The sequence below is a fragment of the Squalius cephalus genome (genome assembly GCF_949319135.1).
Source record: "Squalius cephalus genome assembly, chromosome: 7".
Classification (NCBI taxonomy): Eukaryota; Metazoa; Chordata; class Actinopteri; order Cypriniformes; family Leuciscidae; genus Squalius; species Squalius cephalus.
The window spans coordinates 41725407-41744733 of NC_137128.1; the positions used below are offsets into that span (position 1 = coordinate 41725407).

Sequence of the window (19327 nt, forward strand, 5' to 3'; positions counted from 1 at the left end):
CACCCAATCAATTCCCCATAAACAAAATCAAGTTCTGCCCTACATTTTTCGTTTAAGAAGCTGTTTCACTTGGATATACGTCACAATAGGGAAGAAAAGTCCATTGAAAGTAAGTATTGTTGTTATTGTTTTTCTCTCTTGTTTCTTTTCTCTAGTTTTAGGCCTAATTACATCTGGCAAAGGGACAACCAATGAAAACAAGCCTTCGGGCTAATTTTGGTACATTTAAATTCATGAATGTTGATTAATGTGCACTCCAAAATGTTTACTTTTTGGGTGACAACCCAGTGACTACTTTTGTACCTTTTTTTCTGAGAGTGTACAAAAGTAACATGATAACATACACAGACCATTTTGGTTTCTATATATAATAAAGGTGCAAGGTGTTTCATCCTAAAACATGCTAGAATTTGATTTGGACACATCAAAACTAACAAGAGAAGCAAAAGGTCTATAATGGCAGTATAATGAGGAGTCATTTATAATGTTAAGTGAAATTATTACAGCATATTCCTAACATTTCAACAGCAGTAACATTTCAGAGAGAAGCAACTATTCATTTATTTTAGCCACCAGAAAACAAACTAAAAGGTAACACTTTACAATAAGGTCTCATTAGTACAGTACAATGTATTTTTTTTTTACAACATTTATTTAATAAAAATACAATTGCTCATTGTTCATGTTAACCATGCATTAACTTAAGTTAACAGATGCAACTGCACTAATACAAAATGTATTAGTAAATACTGAAATTTAACAAAGATTAATAAATGTTATTGTTTGCTGTTAGTTCATGTTAACTAATGGAGTTAACTCATGTGAACAAATGAGACTTTATTGTAAGTGTTACCAACTGAAATGGCAAAATAAGATTAATTTAGAAGATAAAGCAAGCAGCGTGTCAGTCCTCAAGAAACAGCCAATCAAATTGCAGTTTGCACTAGCAGGTCAGCCAATCATCTTGCAGCTAAAGCCAAAATTTCCTATAGCACAGCCATTGATGCTGGTGCTTACCCAGAGCTGCTCAGATGATGTGAATTCACTGATAACAGTCTTGTCCTAAACACACAGGAGATGCATTTGTGTGTGTGTGAGGGACAAAAAGGTAAGACTAGAAAAAAGCTGTTTGGTGTGAAAGACTTGGCCTTTATCTTTGGATAAACTGAAACCGGTTTGCTTTAACCTCTGCACTTGCTGAATTGAGAGAATCAAAATAACTCAGGAACGCACAAGTTACTTTATAAAACTCAGTGAACACCACGCTGTGAAATGACTCATCAGACTGGGCAGTCAATTCACAGCTTTGCCCGCTTCAGTAAATGATTGTGTTACTATTCACAAATTAGAATAACACATCTGATTCACAGTTGAGATTAGGAATAGTTCACCAAAAATGAAAATTACCATCATTTACTCACAGTCATCTTTCTTTTGTTCTGTGGAACACAAAGGGTGAATTTTTAAAGAATATCCTAGCCATTTGATAAAAAAAAGCACCATAAAAGTATCCCATGTCCATATGGCATATGTCATTTGTTCTTAAGTCTTGTAAAAAAAAAATGTGATTCTCATGTAATTTTAGAGTTGAACGAATAATTTCTGACACTTTTAAGGTGCTTTTTTTGTAATTTCACAGCTTGACAGCACCAGTCCCAATTCAATGTCATCATATGTGTGAAGTATTTGAGTACTAGTACTTCACTACTATACCTAAAATGTCTATGTGGGGTGTTTTGAATATACTTTAAGACAAACCATGTGCTAATTCAACACCATTGCTGAGTATTTTCTCCATAAAACTGCAGTGTACCAAAGACAGTCTCATAAACGTGGTTTGAAACCGTCTGTGTTCCCTACCATCAAAAATAAGTAACCGAACTTGTCAGCATGCTTTTCCACTGTGAGCACAAGAACACCTTTAAGAAGGGACAGGGAAAACGGGCACATATATAGCGGGTGTATTAGGGTGGTCCTTATTTTTAAAGTATCCAATTGTCATGCTCTTAACCCTTCAAATTGTTCCTTTATATAATAAAATACAGCATGCCAATTTTTATGGCAGTAACATAATAATTACTGGTAGCTCAATAGCTTTAAACTTTCTGAGATTTTGATGATTTTCGTAAAAACAGATCATTTGAATTGGTATTGTATCTGGCTAGTAAAATTCCAAAAAAATCTCCATAAAAGCATCTAATGCAGCATATATTCCTAAATATGTATTTTAGATACATATCTCAGTTTACTTATTGTAGAAACTAAATCCAAATTAATCCATCCATGACCCGGTTTAGCAGATTTACCTTTCCTGGTGGAATCAATAAATATTTCTATTGATGATCACCTTGGTTATTGTTTGGGTTTAGAACACATTTTTTGGTTTAAAAAATTACATTACGTTCCTTGAAATTGACCCGGAACTTTGGTCGAATCAAGCAGATTATCAGGAGGCACAGGCAACCATACATGCAATGAAAGTAGTCAGTGATCACGCCGAGAGAGGAGTGGCTCTGATTCAAGAATGGCTATCTCACACACTCTGAAGAACAACTGCAGTTTCTCCTTCATGTGGTGGAAGATCACCAACGGATCTATCCAGACTGCAAAAAGTCAACACTGGCTGCTGAGCATCAGAAATGAGGGATTGTTGAAAACTTTGTGCTTTTTTGAGATTGTTGTCATTGTTGTCATGTCAGTGTTGCTCTGATTTCAATAAAATGTAGTTCATTTGCAGCAACTTTTAATATTACTTATATCACAATAACGCCGCACAGCTTAACATAGGCAATCTTCCACATGATTGAGCTACCTCTAAATATAATTTTTTTGTCAACATTTTTGCATATTTCTAATTTTGATGTTAAAAGGAACAGTTTAAAAGGTTAAGACACTAAATTGGACTTGATAAGGACCATCCTAGGGTGTATATGTATAAGTTGTATATTACGATGTCATGATGAACTACAGTATTATGCCTTTTTCCACTAACTTTCTATAATGTTCAAAGCGTTTCCAAAAAGGATGCTGTTAGAAGGCAGCTGTCTGTCTGTCATAGTTTGTGTAACATTAGCAACACATTATTAGCTGTTTGATAATGTTGTCAGGCCAAAGGCCTCATATCAATTACCGTTATGTTACACATTACCATTCTGATACATCGACTTGTAGACAAGCCTGTATAATTCACTCTTCAGTCAGTTTCTGGTTATGGCTATATATGGCTAATTTAAACCAATATTTCCACTTGCCATTGTGTGCCATTTAATACAGTTGACTGAGTGGATCATGTAGTCCAAACTGGTGTGATTGAGAGGAGGCGGAGACTAATTTGCATATTCATGTCTCCAAATATACCAAATTAAGCAAGGGTGTAGAGTTACATTCAAGCTGAAGAAATTATTTTCACAGGAAAAAAACATTTAAATACTCTAGGTCATTTTGATTATAAAAGAGGAGTTTTAGGGGATACAATTATTGACTGCAGGGGACTTTAAGTATTATTTTGGACAATCTGTATCTTACAGTTCTGTAAAAATGTAATACCTGTACATTTACAAGAGGGAAAAATACAATTTCATGTAGACAATTTAATGCACATCATACATCATGAGGTCTTACAATCTTAATCCTGATGTGATTAACAAGCCAATCAATAATGCTCATAGAAGTTTAACTATCCTTTTATTTGAACAGCCAAATAAATTTGAGTATAAATACTGATACGATATAATTAAGTTCACACACAAAAAAACTGTCAATGAGAAACCCTAACAATGAGAAAAAAGTGATTTGACAGGTTTCTTTACAAAGATTTTCCATCAAAATAAAATGCTAAAATCTCTACTGTTCCTTGTCAATTGTCAATTAAAAAAGCTAAGAAAAGCATTTACTTTTAAATAAAGTACAATAACATGTAAATACTTAGTTTTTTTCCGCTAGTTACTTTTACGTGAGTATTTAAATAAGTGGAATTTCTGACATAGTACTTGAATTTAAGTACAATTTCTTAGCACTTTTTAAAAAAAATCCCTGAATGTCATTAAGGAAAACAGCGGCCAGAATATCATATTAAAACAGGATTTTTAGCAAGGAAGAAATTCTGCAGTTTCTGAGTATTATTTCATATCAACATAAAAAGTGAATTTACTTTAAGAACATTACAAACCTATACTAATGTTTTACTAGTTATTACTTGTACACAGAGATGTAGGAACCATTTGAAAAGTGGGTAAGTGGTGGAGACAGCTAAGGCAATTGTAATACTGCCATGACTATATATATATAAACCTGTGATGAATTTCCATATTTGATTTTGAAAGGCAACATATTCTTACCTTTTTCTTAAAGCCTTGCTCCTCCACTATTTGACTGCTCTTCTCGCTTACAGACACCACTTCCTGTATAGCTTCCTGTTTCTTGTTGATCCTGTTTTTCCAATCATCCTCTCCACTCTTCTTCAACATGGCTAACCTGAGAAAGAAAAGTGTCAAACGCTTCACTCCATCTTGAACATTGTAGAGGCAAAAATCATGCAGATCTACTGTATAAAATGCAAGAAATGACAATTGAAAAAGAAATTAAAGGGATGTTGGTCCTTAAAACTCATTCAGAAATCACACCAAATACTAAAGCATACAAAATTCTTCACAATTCAGCATTCCCATACTACTTTGTCATGGTTCGTTCTCTCTCTCTCTGTCTATACTCATTTCATCCTGCCCTGTGGGGAAAGCTGGAGTGCTAAAATAGTGCTGTCCGCATTATCAGAGCTCGCGGAGAGCAGAGATGACCCAATTTCATTTATAAGACAAGACAGAAGGAGAACAGCTCCAGTCACCCTGAAAAATCTCCAGCCATGTGCCACTGTTTCTTACACCGCAATATGCCATGATGAGTGTGCTTTTAACATGCTATTATTATACTACCTTTCATAAACTAATCCTGACACACACTTGCTTTCTAGCATAACAAGTTATATATACACAATGGAACAGTAAGATTATAATTTTTTTGATAGAAATTATTTCTATTCGACAAGGAGACATTAAATTTGACAGTAAATACACTTATAACAGTACAAACGATTTCTATTTAAAATAATTCCTTTCTATTCATTAAAGAATCATGAAAAAAGCATCACGGTTTCCACCAAAATATGAGACAGCACAACTGTTCAGCTCAACATTGATAATAATACGATTTTTTTCTTATTAAAATTCAGGACACTAAAGACTGGCGTGATGATGGTGAAAATTCAGCTTTGTCATCACACAAAAAAATTATATTTTAAAATATATAAAAATAGAAAACAGTTCTTGTAAAATAATACATGCAGCCTTTGTGAGCATAAGAGAAAAAAAATCTTACTAACCCCAAACAGTAATAATGAATGTTATTGTATTTATGGCCAGTAATAAGTTTGGTAGGGTAAATAAAAATATGTACCACAGGCTATTGTCGAGACCTGGAAGGTCATTTTAAAGTTTCTTTATGGGAACTGACTATTTTATGCTAATCTGCCATATTTTGTGTGAATCACTATAAATAGGATTATCTGTATTCCAGACATCAGAGTTGCCAAGTCCGCGGTGTTCCCAACGAATTGGGATACTTTTATACTGTTGCCCGGGGTTGTTTTTATTAGTCCACGGGTTGAAGCGACCCCCCTGGAACGCCGGGTTTTGAATAGCACTTGGGCTGGTTTTGTTTCACAAACTTGGCAACCCTGCCAGACATCCCACCTCTCCCGGAATGTGCAAGAGTCTCCCACATACTGATAGCGGCTCCCTGACGGACGCAAATGATATACAATATCCCAGAAATTAAGCAAGCTAGAGAGAAATAAAGCCTGTTTCAACCTGGTATTAAGATGCATTTTCAGTGAACCAATCACAAGATGCATAACCTTTACACCTGGTATTATAACAAGTTTCAAATACATCTCCTGTGACCACTTGTGTTCAGATTTTGTGGAGACCCTAGCCTCTTTTTTCGTCACACTTAACTACATCACTTTTGGCGCATGAATACTATTGACTGAACAAACCTGTGTTAGGTGACTTACGTGAATGAATATATATTTATTTTAAATATAAATATAATATATTTTTTTGTATTATGGTGGTGGTGGTGGTGGTGGGGGGGATTGTGCCATCTCCAGGGAATGTTTATGCAGGATGGGATGTCTGGTATGCTCACAGCTGATGTACAAGTGAAGTAGCCAACACACCTCTCTTTGATTGACATAGATGTCATGGCCTCTGGATCTTCGTGGATCTCTGGCTGCTGGTCTTTGGAGACGATGGGTGCAGAAGGGCCGTATTTTCCCTGGATCTCTTCTTGAGGTTTTGTTTGAGGTGGTATGAAGCACTGGGGTTTTGGCTGGGTTTGAGGAGGTATCTTGGGTTGAGAGGGAATGTAGGCATGTGACTGAGGAGGAAGGAAGGATTGTGGTTTCGGTTGTGTCTGTGGGGGTACTCTGGGTTGTGTCTGCTGTTGGGTTTCAGAGGACACCTGAGCTTGCCATGGAGGAGCCTGAGAGTCAACGTGGGAGTGAGGTTGAAAGTCAGAAATGAGGTGTGTTTGTAGTTTGGCCTGTGTCTGTGGCGGTGTCGGCGGGCTGTAGGGTTGTGTTTGGGGTCGGGTGAGTGTCGGTGTGTAGACTTGAGGGTGCTGCACTGGTTTTGGTTGAGGTTGCGGAGGAGTGTACGACTGGGTTTGCTGGAGGTAAGTGAGTGAGTGTGAGGTGTGTGATGAAATTCTGGAGGAGACCGCAGCAGTGCTCACCGCCCTCCCGGGAATGCTGGGATCAGGGACATCTGGAGAAACACATTGAGTCTAGCATGAGAGCAAATACACATACAAAGAGCCTTAAAGGGTAAATCTCTCAAAACATGTCAAAAACATGTCTATTTCTCCCAAAAAGAAACATACATTTTGCATAAAGAATGGACATTTAGGTCATTTTATGAATATTGTAACATTAATTTTAATGACAATTAAGCACACCATAAAACCATGCACACCATCACTGTAATGCAAAAAAAAAAAAAAACTTTAAATTTGTAATGTATTTATACATCATGGCAGTATTTGTTGTACTACCTTTAAAAGTTATTATTGCATAGTATTACATTATGCTGATTGTTTTGCTGATTTATTTTAATAAAAAAATGAATTCAAAAATGAATTAATCAATTCTGAATTCAAATTCTAATATATTTTATAAAAAGATATAAGAGAATTCTGATAATGGGAATTTTAAAAGGGGGACAAAAAATAATAATAATACAATATGGGGATTTACGATACTGACCCTGTAACCAGAGGCATTATATCAGTGTGACTTAATCAAACCATACTATCATGCAGTTTGGACTTCAACATTTTGTAGAATTTGTAGAATTAAATGAGAATTATTACTGAAAAAATTTGAGAATTTGAAAAAAAAAAATCTTTGTTTTTTGTTGTTTTGTTTTTTTTATGGTAAGGGAGATGAAATTATTAACTGGACATCATCCACTTTTCAGGATTCATGAGATTGACCCTATAACCAGAAGCATTATATCGGTATAAATCAATCGAAATACACATGTATAACAGCCAATCAGGCAGCCAACACTATATACCATTCAAATATTTATATCCATCCAGTTAAGAATGCACAAATATGTGTCTAGCCATAGCTATTCAATGCACCAGATACAGAAAAAAAACTTCATACATAAAACCTAGAAACTGCATTGCACATCAGCTTACACACACTCTCTCATGTTTATCATGGGCTCAATCAATACCTGACACACATGAACAGACAGCAGTCTAAAGCACCACTGCCACACACACACAAAAAACATGTTAAAAACATCCTTTATCCTGTGAAAGCCACTGTCGCATTCTGCTGTCATGGCTGTCCTATAACATGTGGCAGACATGAACCTGATAACCTCCTGTGTTTTTTCTGTGGGATGACAACATGTCTGTATCAATGTGGGCACACTTCCATCCGCCTTACCGCTCCAGCCTTTCATTCATCTCCCTCTTTACTACAAAATTCACACATACACGCCTCTTGCTTCCAGACGAATGGATAGTAACAGCTTTGGCTGGGAACGCAAACAAAAGCCACAGAGGGGAGCATCACTCCACTTTGCCTTCTGCCCGATTCATTTCAGCATCATTAGTTTTGCACGGCTCAGACAAAGAAAGCTGCACGCTTGATGTATGATAAATTATGCTAATCACATTCGACTCGAGTAGCGTGTAGGCTGGGAGCCCGGTTAACCCGGTTAACCCAAACAGAGGCCGGCTGCATCGCGTAGACGTGCATCATGCATGTGTGCATGTGTGTGACTGCATGCACAGAAACAATAGACACAGCTGAGAGGTTTGCACCCCTTTTAATATACTTTTCTTTTTTGTTCTATCTAACCTTACCTGAGATGACAGCTCTGGAACCGCTTCCTCTTGCCGTCTGATGATTGTCTGGTGAAAGGTAGCCTCCCTGCGAGACGGGTGAGCTTTCTTTTTCCCTCTCTCGCGGGCCGCTCAGCTCTGCATCTCCCCTGCCGTGAGGGGGTGTGTGTCTGGGAGCATGTGTGTGCGGAGGGGAAGTCGCACTGGGGAGCTCTGTCTCTCTCTCCTCTCTCCCTAAGTAACCAAGTCTTCCCCTCCACCCACTTTCATCCTGCCTCTGCCCATTGGCTGAAATCAGCTCGGCCCCACCCTTGCTGTATCCCGATTGGCTGGGCTGCACTGCGGGGGGCGGAGACTGAACATCAGGTGTGGGATTTTCCCCACTCTCTGTAAGACTGAAGTATCGAACTCCTCTCTCATAGGCCGGTAGCTGAGTCTGATTGGGCGAGGCCTGAGTAGAGGGCGGAGCAGCGGACATCCCCATGCGAACATCTGCGGTCATTGATGGGGAAGCGCTTGTCACCATGGCAACAGAAGCCTGGGCGGTGACCGCAGTAACAGAGCGGACCAGTGATGCAGAGAGAGGCTCCAACTTCACGCTTCCATTTTGCAGCTGGAAAGAAAGAAAGAATAGTTGTATTTTCAGATGTCTTTTTAGATGGCGTTCACATTTACAGATGCCAGAGAGGTCAGAGGTCATATGCAGGACACACAGGCAGCTTGCAGAGATTGGATGTGCTTTGCATCCCAAACAACCTAATCAGTTAACTTCTCAGACATGCAACAAACCAGAATTTGTGTTTACGTCACCATCATAATCATCATCATCATCATCATCATCATCATCATCATCATCATCATCATCATCATCAAGGTCTGGGTGTTTAAAACGCAATTTTGATTTCACTTTCTTGACAAAAACTGTCCGGTAGCTGAATTTCTCTCATAGCAAGCACGGATTCAATCTTCTAAAAAAAAAAAACTTCAATAAAAGCACCATAAAAGTTGCCTAAGTATCTTGTCCATTGTGAAAAATGAAGTGCACTCTAGCATACTTCTAAAAAGAGTACTTATTATGGAAATAATATGCTTTAAAATAAAATACTTAAGTGTGAACTAAATGTAACGTTTTCGGGCACTTAACTGCATGTTATTTGCAATTAAAGAAAATGTATCATAGTTGATACTAAACTCAATTAGTTGAACTTAAGAATGCTTTTTTGACCCACCTAAATCTTTATGTATAATTTCATGTACATATGCTATTTCTATTATTTCGTAATTTTATCTATTTCAAAATTTCTATTTAAAAGTTGTATATCATGTAATTATGCGATATTTGTACACATTTGTAATGATAGTTGCAATTTAGTACATTTAAGATGTATTACTGCAATATAGAAAAACACATTACAGTTCCAATTATATAGTTCTTTATATGTGCTTTAGTATGTTAGTCAACACATCAAAATGTCTATTTCTTTAATGCATGACAAAAAATTACTAATACATAATGATTTAAAAATGTACTTTAAAGTAAAATATTTTATAACATTATTAGAAAGTGCATTTTTTTAAGTTATGCGTGAAACAGTCATGAAAGTGAACTTTCTTTAAGTACACTTAAGTGGCCTCTTACTTCATTAATATTATATTATCTCCAAGTAGAGTTTTTAAAAATAAAAGTGCACATTAAATAGAATTAAGTGTCGTGGATTATCCCAGTTATACCATAATAACTGGCCTGCATTGACAATTAAAGCTCTTATTGACTGGAAGGATAAAAATTATGGTTATTTTGTCAGTTACGACTCGCTAGATCTAGAATTCTGTGCACTTTAAATCAGACACAGAGATAAAGTAGTGAGTAAGATTACATCTATTTGAATGAATAAAATATAGCATTCATTTAAATTAATTACTGAGAAAGAGAGAGAGATGCGTGTGAATTACCTGCATCTGTGCAGCATCTTTCTCTATTAACAACGAAGCTATGAGTTTAATTACTTCAAAACCAGCGATGTTACCCCCTTCTTGCTGAGACATATAATGTAGCAATTCTGTAGCGTAGATATTTTAATAATTAAAAATCGTGGGGCAGCGTTAATAAATAACCATGCTCCTAAATGTGTAAGCTGTGTATGCGCAGCACTATCTGTGTGCAAATGATGTGTGTGTGCGCTTCAAGGAAAACTGTGCATTAATATAAAACAGTGATTAAACTGATTTGAAACTACCTGTGCATTAAACGGTTTTATTGCACACCTTCCAGCCAATTAGAGTCGAGTATTCAGACATACCACGGTATAATTCAAATCATTTGATGCTATATGATATAGCGCTGTGTGAGGAAAAGACCACATTTTGGATACTGACAGCCCCTGTTCTCCATATGCTTTTGCTATATGAAGAAAAAAAATCAACATGAACATCCTGCCAAACATCTCATTCCATTAAGGGTGGAGGTTTGAGTAAATGACAGAATGCAATGAAATGCAGTTACTTCATTAAAAAATGAAACTGGTCAAAGCAGGTATAATGCAACTCAGCAGTAGCAAATATCCAATTGGAAAATGCAATGTTGTCGGGGCCTCAGCAATTAACCAATCAGCAGCTGCTGCCAAGGCAAAGCTCTCACTGCTCAGCCAATCAAAAGTCTCAGTCCAGGGTCTCTTACTTGCTCGCTCTGAAGGGGACCAACAGAATCATTAGTCACAGTGCGTTGATCTGTGAGACTGGACGGGTCTACGTCTTTTGTAAATTCCTGTGAATGGCACAATGTCTCTTCACTTTCAAGAGAGTATTGACTGAAGTAAATTAAAACTCTAAAAGATTCAGAATGAAAGACAAATTGAATGTTTTTCTTTTTTAAATCTCTCTTTAATTCACCTTTAAAGTAGCCTACTCAAAGCAAAAATATCCGTTTCCTTAAGTGGTTTCCATAAAAAGAGGTAAAAAGGAGACCTCACCTGATCAACCTCGCCCTGGGTAATAGGTTGGGTCTGAAAGCGGGCATTGGCCCTACGCTGACGTGTGTCCGAGCGGGGTCCGTTTGCTGATTGGCCAGAGGGTTGTGACAAACGATTGAATAATGCCATCTTCTCAGCCAGGCTTAGTGCTGATAGGTCCGGTTCATTAGACCCCAAGTCCCCTTCTCCCGCAACCGCCTCCTTTGAAACATCATCTTTCTCCTGTTCATGGTGGGCCGATCCATGTGCTGATGATGCCTGCAAACTGAGAATTACAGGTTGTTTATGCGTTAATAAAACACTACACACACAGTCTGGCTGCTAACAAAATTGCACACAGAACGATTCATAAAGAATTATAGAAACTATCGCAGTATCACATCACAGTAACTATCCTAGTTTGTGCATTTGTTTATCCAAACCTGTGTCTTTAAGACTCAGTCATCAAGCAGAGCAAAAAAGATGAATGGGATCTGTATAGGTGTAACTGTACAGACTGTGGCAAGAACTTAGTAAACATGTAATTAGTAAACAAGTAAACAGGTGCAAATAATCTTGTAAGTTTCACCTAATTAAACACACACAAACAGAGTTCAATTCACTGCCAAGCCATTGTTTCAATCTATACAAGGTTTAAAAAAAGACATAGGACTCAAATGCATTGGTGTGTGTTCTTGTACTTCATTTGAGTGAAACTTTATTTTTTTGTCCTTTGTCCTAGTTTAAGGTAATCTCCTCCTCTGTCACTTTCATAAAAGTCTTCTTGACAGATGGGTGACACCTCTGACATTTGGGTGTGCATGAAGAATGCAGAATGTGTTTTTGCTGCTAACCATGTGACTATTTACAGCTAATCTGGGTGACCACGCGCTGATGTAGACACCCAAAACATCTGCACATGCTTACACACATTAATATACTCTAACTTTTTCATAGACACAGGCACATGCTCACATTGCAAAATTGAGGAACTGCATAACCCGTAATTGCATTCCAGCCATTCTGTTTTCACACTCCCAACAACATTTACAACAGCGCGTGAACGTAAAATCCACCAGCAGATGGCGCACTGTCACAAATATTCCCACAGAGACATTTTTGAGAATGAATTGAATAATCCAACACACCAGAATAAATGAACCATTTAATTAGACTCTTTCTTTCAAGTATGGTATGAATTCTCTATTAATATGAAATCATGCTGTCAAAAAGCCCAAGTTAAGCAATGAACAAACTAGGAAGCAGCATGTAGCTCAAGACAACAATTCCTAAATTATCACGTATACACAGAAAAGTATACAAAATAAAAAAGCATTCAAATGATACCTGAAGCTAGTCATGGAAGTGCTGACTACGGCAGGACTGGGGATTCTGGGAGCAGTGGTTTGAACAGTGATGACTTGGGAAGGGGGAGCAGGGGAACTTTAGAGGAGGACAAGACAAAAAAGGAATGAAGTGAACAAGAATTATTGCAAAAGAAGGGGTGATGAAGTGGTCAGTGATGGGTATATACAGTATTTTAATGGAACAGTTTACCCACAATGAAAAATTCTGTCACTATTTACTCATCCTCATGTTGTTGTATGCTGTAATTTGTTTTCTTGCAAAAACAAAACATTCACCGTAATGACCACAAGCTCCAAAAATGAAAAAAGTACTTTTTTACTTTTTTAAGAGTTAGACATTATTTGTTGATATAACTTGCTGCTTTAAAATTCTCTTTGAGTTCCACAGAAAAAACAGAAAACCAGATCATTTACATCACAAAAAGTAGGAATTTACTTACGTAGCAGCAATGACAACTTCCTCTGATGTGACGGGCTGTGTCCGTGAACGATCCTGCACTCGTCTGAGTCTCCGCTCAACCGCAGCATTGCGTGACCGAGGTTTGGGTACACCTCCATCTGAAGTCTTCTCCAGCTCCTGCCAGACGAGAACAGATGGACCAGGAAAGGTTACAAAGAAAAAAAATGTATGGCTATACATACAAAGGTAATATTAACTGCATTAACTAACTAAATATATAAACAAATATATTCAATATTGTTTTTGTAGCCGTTAGTTTCATGTGAAATTTTATATTCAACAAGTTGTGTATGCTACAGAGAGCTGATACCCTGAAAAGAGACCTCTTGGCTGCCACGCTCATTTTAGCTCGTTCATCCATTTTTTCCTCATCCACTACACAAAAGAGAGGGTTAAGTTACTCAATATTAACTGTTTTTATAGAAATGGTGTGTAAAATCATGACTTTGGCCAAATCACAGCTGCTGATATTAGGTACAACAGTTTGTTTGATATTGCTTCAATTTTTACTCACATTCTCCATGTTGACGCTCTGGACTAAGATGGGACCTGAAGAAAAAAGTACAAACAGAACAAAAATAACTGACTCTGATGATTCAACTGGTGTAATATGATGACTAAAGAAAAGAAAAATTAACCACATACTGTAGCCAGAACAAATGCACATTACAGGTACTGATTAAACCTTTCAAAAAAGCTTTCATAAATTCTGATAAGTAACAGATTTTTTTTAAAATACTGTGAAAGACTTGAGAATAAAACAGAGACAATTTACCACAACTAATAATAAATTGATGGTTTCAGTGCAACAAAGGACTTCCTGTTTCACTGTACCTATCAGACTCCAGCCTTTCGGCTGATGTAATTGGCTGGGTTCTAAACCTCTCAGATGACTTCCTGTCATCACCAGGGGAAAAATAACGTCTGGGCCGACGTGCTCCTCTCTCCCGGTCACTGCTGACAACTGGATCAGTCTCCACGGGAACCTGGTCAACTTTAGACTCCCTTTAGACAGGAAAGATTGTCTTAATAAAAGATAACTTTCAGAATTAGTTAGGTAAAGAGTCTCTAAAGCAAAATTAGCAGGATAAAAAACCCCAAGACATTTTTGTGTGCATTCAAGAAAATTGTCATGCACACACAAAAGTCTCAGGGCACTTTAGGGGCTCCATAACAAAGTTAGTCGATAGTCACAAATCAAAAAACCTAATCCAAGTCCCTCATATTTCAGACTACTTAAACTGAGCAATACATCAACAAGTCAATCAAATCAACAAATCACACTATCAATTTTATTTAGTAATGATAATCATGCATTTGATGAAGACAGAACCATATTTATTCGCACAAGATCAAGGCAAGGTTAAGATCCAACAGTTTGTAACCCTACAAAATCTCATCCTGCAGCCAATATTGTTAGAGAAGTTGCCAAAATAGCTTTAAATTCAGTTTAGATTAAGTGATTTTAAATGCAAAGTCATTAGTTGAAGCCAACATTCCTCCATTCAGACTTAGTTGATTGGATGTATGATAAAGTTTCAGCAATTACAAATTAAACTTCTGAATGAACAGCAGCATACGGTAGAGGCATTGCATTAACAAAGCAGAACTTTACATCCAAAAGAAAGGGTTATTACTTGAAGGTTAGTGGGTTTAATCATCATCTTTGACAAAATCTTGACTTAGCATGCTGACAGGCCAGTCCACGTACAGCTCAGGTCTGTGTCCAGAAGCATTCTCCAGGTAGGAATGTCTCAGCTTTGCCACAGAAACTCTTGTGTCCAAGGTGCCCATTTCACCATTGGCCACAGCACCCGGCTCCTTAGTATGAAGCCCAGGACCCATCACTACAGTAGACTCTCGACTGGCAGCACGCTCAAGACTTCTCAATGCAGCAGACCGCTGGGTTACTCCAATATCTGACATGGAGCGGATTCGTGCCTTTGGCCTGAGGTCACATGCAGCCTGACTCAAGCGATGTTGAGCTTGTGGGAGGGAGGAACCTTTCTGCAAGTACCCTCCAACTTCCCCCACCTTATTGTGTGGAAAATGCTGTTCATTGGTTAGCTGTACCTGTGTGGGAGTGGTGTCCATACCTTCAGATGGTTGTGGGTTATACCTCTGTTTTCCTTTCTCACGTCCTTCAAACTGATCATTTGGTTGGCCCATTCGATGCACTCCTTGCGCTTCCCATTCATCCAACTGGCCAATTGTACGTACCCTACGTCCCTCCCAATCATCTTCGGATTGGTTTATCCTTCTTCGTCTGACTTGCCCTTCCTCGTTCTCTGACAGATTGATCCGTTGTCTTCTACCATGTCCTTCTACCACTTCTTTTTGCAGGAACCTTTGGCCTTCTTGCTCCTCTACCTCCTGACTGATTCTATTATCACACTGTACCAGTGGTTCAACAGACTGATCAGCTTGGCCTTTTCTTTGATCAACTTCCCATTCTCTTTCTTTGAATTTGTCAACCTTCCTGACACCTCCTTGCTCCATCCCCTCTAACTGGTTAATGCTCCAATTACCTTGACCGTCCTCCTTTTTAATACCACTCATTTGCTTGTTTTCTTCTCTTTGACCAATCTTCCTTACACTACGTCCCACATCTTCACCTGTCCAACTGTTCTTTGTGCCATTATCTACCTCCCTTTCCTCGGATTGCCTGTTCCTTCGGTCAACAAGCCCTTCTCTGTCATTTACTAGACCAATTTCACCTGTTATTGTGCCATCTTCCAATTGAGCCATTCCTCTTCCATCAGGCCCTTCCCTTCCTTCCAACTGGTGCAACTTTCTTCCACCTCTGCCCTCTGTCTCCTCTGACTGGCTAATCCTTCTGATTCTTTGACTTTCCAAAACTTCATCAGTTTGTCCACGCATGGGATCATCCACACTTTTTTGTCTGCGGCGGATCTCTGAGGGTAACACAGCCTTTCTGCTCCTAAGTAGCCCTTCTGAAGGTGGATGCACCCTGGATGCTGATCGACCCTCTCTGTGAACGGGCTGAATAAGATCAGCACTGGGACGCCATCTTGTCTCTTCACCCTCTTTTCCAGTAGATGTCGAACCAGGTGAGGCCAAACATCCTTTGTGATCCAGCATCTCAGACATGCCAAGTGGAGGTCCAGGCACAGGCTGAGCCACATGAGCATTTGAAGGTGGGGATAGATGGCTAGATGCATGGGAAGGACCAGAGTGGACAATTTGTCCATAGGCTGGAGGTAATGCCTGGACTGTACCGTACTGCAAAGGTTGGCTGTGACCATAATGCCTATGTGATGGACGTAAATGCGAGGTGTGTTCATATTCATGTAGAGGCTTCTGAGAAGTTGCATGTGCTTGAGCTGGTTGGCGAGAGTCCCGATCTAATGGCACTGGTTGAAGGATAGCCCGATACTTTTGTACAGGTGGTGGGGCATCTCTGCGACCAGGTAATGGCTGCTGGAGATCTTTGTGTGCTGGGCGTGGTTGTTGTGTCATTTGTGTCGGTTGTTGAGGATCTTGACTATCTCGCCTTGGTAGGGATTGCCTGATTTTCCCGAATCCAGGCTGATGACCCATGGTGCTAGGGTGTACACCAGGAATCTGTTCATAGTTTGGGGGCTCTGCACTTTGGGCACGCTGATGAATTCCCATTTCACTTGAAGGTATGTGTTGAAAGGCAGGTGAATCCATACTGTGATTGCGCTGGAATAGTGGCCGCTCTGCACTATGTGCCCTTTGTTGACGGGCCTCTGCTAGCTGACTCGGTTGTTGGATTGGGGGTTCAGTGCTCCGTGTTCGCGGCTGGTTAGCAGATTGAGGTCGTGGAGCCAAATATTGAGGGGCAACTGTTGGATGACGTCTGACAGAGGATGCATCTGGCCCTGAATCAGAAACCCTTCCTGAGATATCCTCCCTTGTCTGTCTCTCTCTTACTCGTATTCTTCATGAAGGGAGGAAAGAGAGGAATTAACATTCACCCAGTTCAAAGCATGACCTACTATCATTTTGAGTAGGGATGCACAATATTTTGTCGATATGCCGATATTTTTCAACTCATTTTGGCGGATAGCTGATGCCGATATTTTGTCCTTTTATTTGGAAACAACAAAAAAGTCTTTCCTGTGCACTTTCCTTAGAACTAAAACATTATTAAAGTTCCTTTTATAATGAGAAAACATTGAAAGCTTTGAAACAAACAATAATAAAATAAATCACTGCTGTTTTTAGATGCAGTTGTAACCTTAACATTTTATTTGTGGATTTAACATTTGTAGATGGTCTACAGCAAAAGCAAAAAAATATTTTAGGCCCCGTTTACACCTGGTATTAAGATGCGTTTTGGTTGATCACATCGCAGGTGGACGACGCTAAATAAAGGTTTAAATAGGGTGTAAAATGTTTTGAGCTTGTCCACTTTCAACCACTTCCAAAGGTAGTCGAAAATGTATTTGACCGGATTGCTTTCCTAGTGTAAACGCTCATGTGGAATTTCAATTTTTGTTTTAACAAAGTTTGGTTTGAAGACGAAAAAAAAAAAACATACATTTACCCGCCATAACCCTTCACTCAAAGAAATCAGGACAGAAGTGGTTGAAAGTGGACAAAAGAGACAAATTGAAACACCAAGTGTAAACGGGTATGTCTCACCCTCGTCCACTTGTGATCCGATCGACCAAAATGCATCTTAATACCAGGTGTAAACAGGGCCATAGAGCTTCTTGGATTTACTGAAGTTATTTTTATAATCCGTTTGAAAGAATTACACATTATTGAATTAAACTGTACATATAAAATTATTTAATTTACAAGTGTCATGTTTGCGTTCATTTTTATTCATCATGTAAACTATAGCTTCTGAACTTTAAATCAAACTAGATTTGTGATTTTATGACAACAACTGCTGCTTTATTTATTCAGAAACACAAGTATCTTAATGTTATTTGTGAATTTAACTTTTCATTTTATTAGTCTAACAAGTAGGCCTACAGCACCTTCTAAATAAATAAAACTCCTCACCGGGCGGACATTAGGACCCGGGGGAGGTTGCTGCACACACTAATGACTGTATTGCACACCGGACGCATCATTCTGTACTTGCATTCTCAAATTCAGTGCAGCGATCCAAAACATTGAATCTAAATCACCATTCAGGCAAAAGTTCGCTTAAAAAATGACCACAGAGCAGATCATATTGCTCATATTGATCGTATTGATCATATTGCTAGCACATGTGAGTTACTGCAGATGCACAATCAACATATCTTATTATCGGCAAGGCATATCGGCATCATTTTAAATCAGGCCAATATTTACATTTTAAGCCTTTATTTGCAGATAATATCGTGCATCCCTAATTTTGAGAGAAAGTTTCATCAAAATCAAGGAATCAAGTGTCATCAAAACAAGCTTAAAATAGTTTGTTTCAATTAATTCTGCAGCAAGCTTTTTCCTGAAATCAATGTTAACCACACAGGGAAAATAATAATAAATGCAAGCCAACATATTTAAAATCCAGCCCAGTTATTTATTACCCATTTGATAGACTAATATGAAATCATTAACAAGCTATCATGTCCTGGTAACCATTTATTAGTTACTTGTAACCATTTATTGATAACCTCTCAACCAGCAGTGACTTACTGACACACAAATAAGCTTCACCTGTTATCATTTTATGACAGGGACTAATTGAAAAGGACTGAAGCCAAGGTTCATTGTTAGGAGCTGGTCATATTTTGGTGAGGAACAAAGGTCAGTGGTAAAAAAACGCAGTGGATGCAGGGGGAGATTAAAAAGGGAACGGTTTGCCATCATCTATGGTGACTGTCAATCTATGAACTTTGTAAGATAAGGAAAATTGTTGGAAAATGGAGTTAGCGGGTCAACTGAGGGAATTTAAAGGGTTACACTCCCACTCTGATACCTGGATGGCCAGTTGATTTGTGAGTATGTTTCACTGTCCATGTCTCTCCTGAGGGACCACTCACTCTGAGAAAGAGCTGCCAAGCTAAAGAACACAGAGGCCCAGATCCCAGTTATCACAGTAACAGCACCATGACATTTACCACTATAACAAAACACACTCATGACTTCACCAATCCTAAATGAGATTCTAGAAGGGGACTATTGTAATGTCACAAATAAAACAT

General features: G+C 38.4%; 1 protein-coding gene across 14 annotated transcripts in view; it reads right to left on the bottom strand.

Moving 5' to 3' along the window:
• The window catches only part of svilb (supervillin b), a 64639-nt gene that overhangs the window by 19547 nt on the left and 25765 nt on the right, over window positions 1-19327 (bottom strand). For 5 of the 14 annotated variants that reach the window (XM_079877755.1, XM_079877754.1, XM_079877753.1 and 2 more), the window contains exons 7-19: window positions 19102-19185; window positions 14905-17118; window positions 14028-14198; window positions 13708-13742; window positions 13504-13568; window positions 13174-13310; window positions 12714-12809; window positions 11388-11652; window positions 11096-11182; window positions 8440-9031; window positions 6233-6821; window positions 4338-4473; window positions 1018-1062 (exon numbers count right to left, since the gene is read on the bottom strand). In XM_079877755.1, coding sequence (XP_079733881.1) covers window positions 1018-1062; window positions 4338-4473; window positions 6233-6821; window positions 8440-9031; window positions 11096-11182; window positions 11388-11652; window positions 12714-12809; window positions 13174-13310; window positions 13504-13568; window positions 13708-13742; window positions 14028-14198; window positions 14905-17118; window positions 19102-19185 — 4516 coding nt within the window. The remainder of the gene's footprint in view (window positions 1-1017; window positions 1063-4337; window positions 4474-6232; window positions 6822-8439; window positions 9032-11095; window positions 11183-11387; window positions 11653-12713; window positions 12810-13173; window positions 13311-13503; window positions 13569-13707; window positions 13743-14027; window positions 14199-14904; window positions 17119-19101; window positions 19186-19327) is intronic. The other 9 variants (XM_079877751.1, XM_079877749.1, XM_079877756.1 and 6 more) reach the window with 4 other exon arrangements.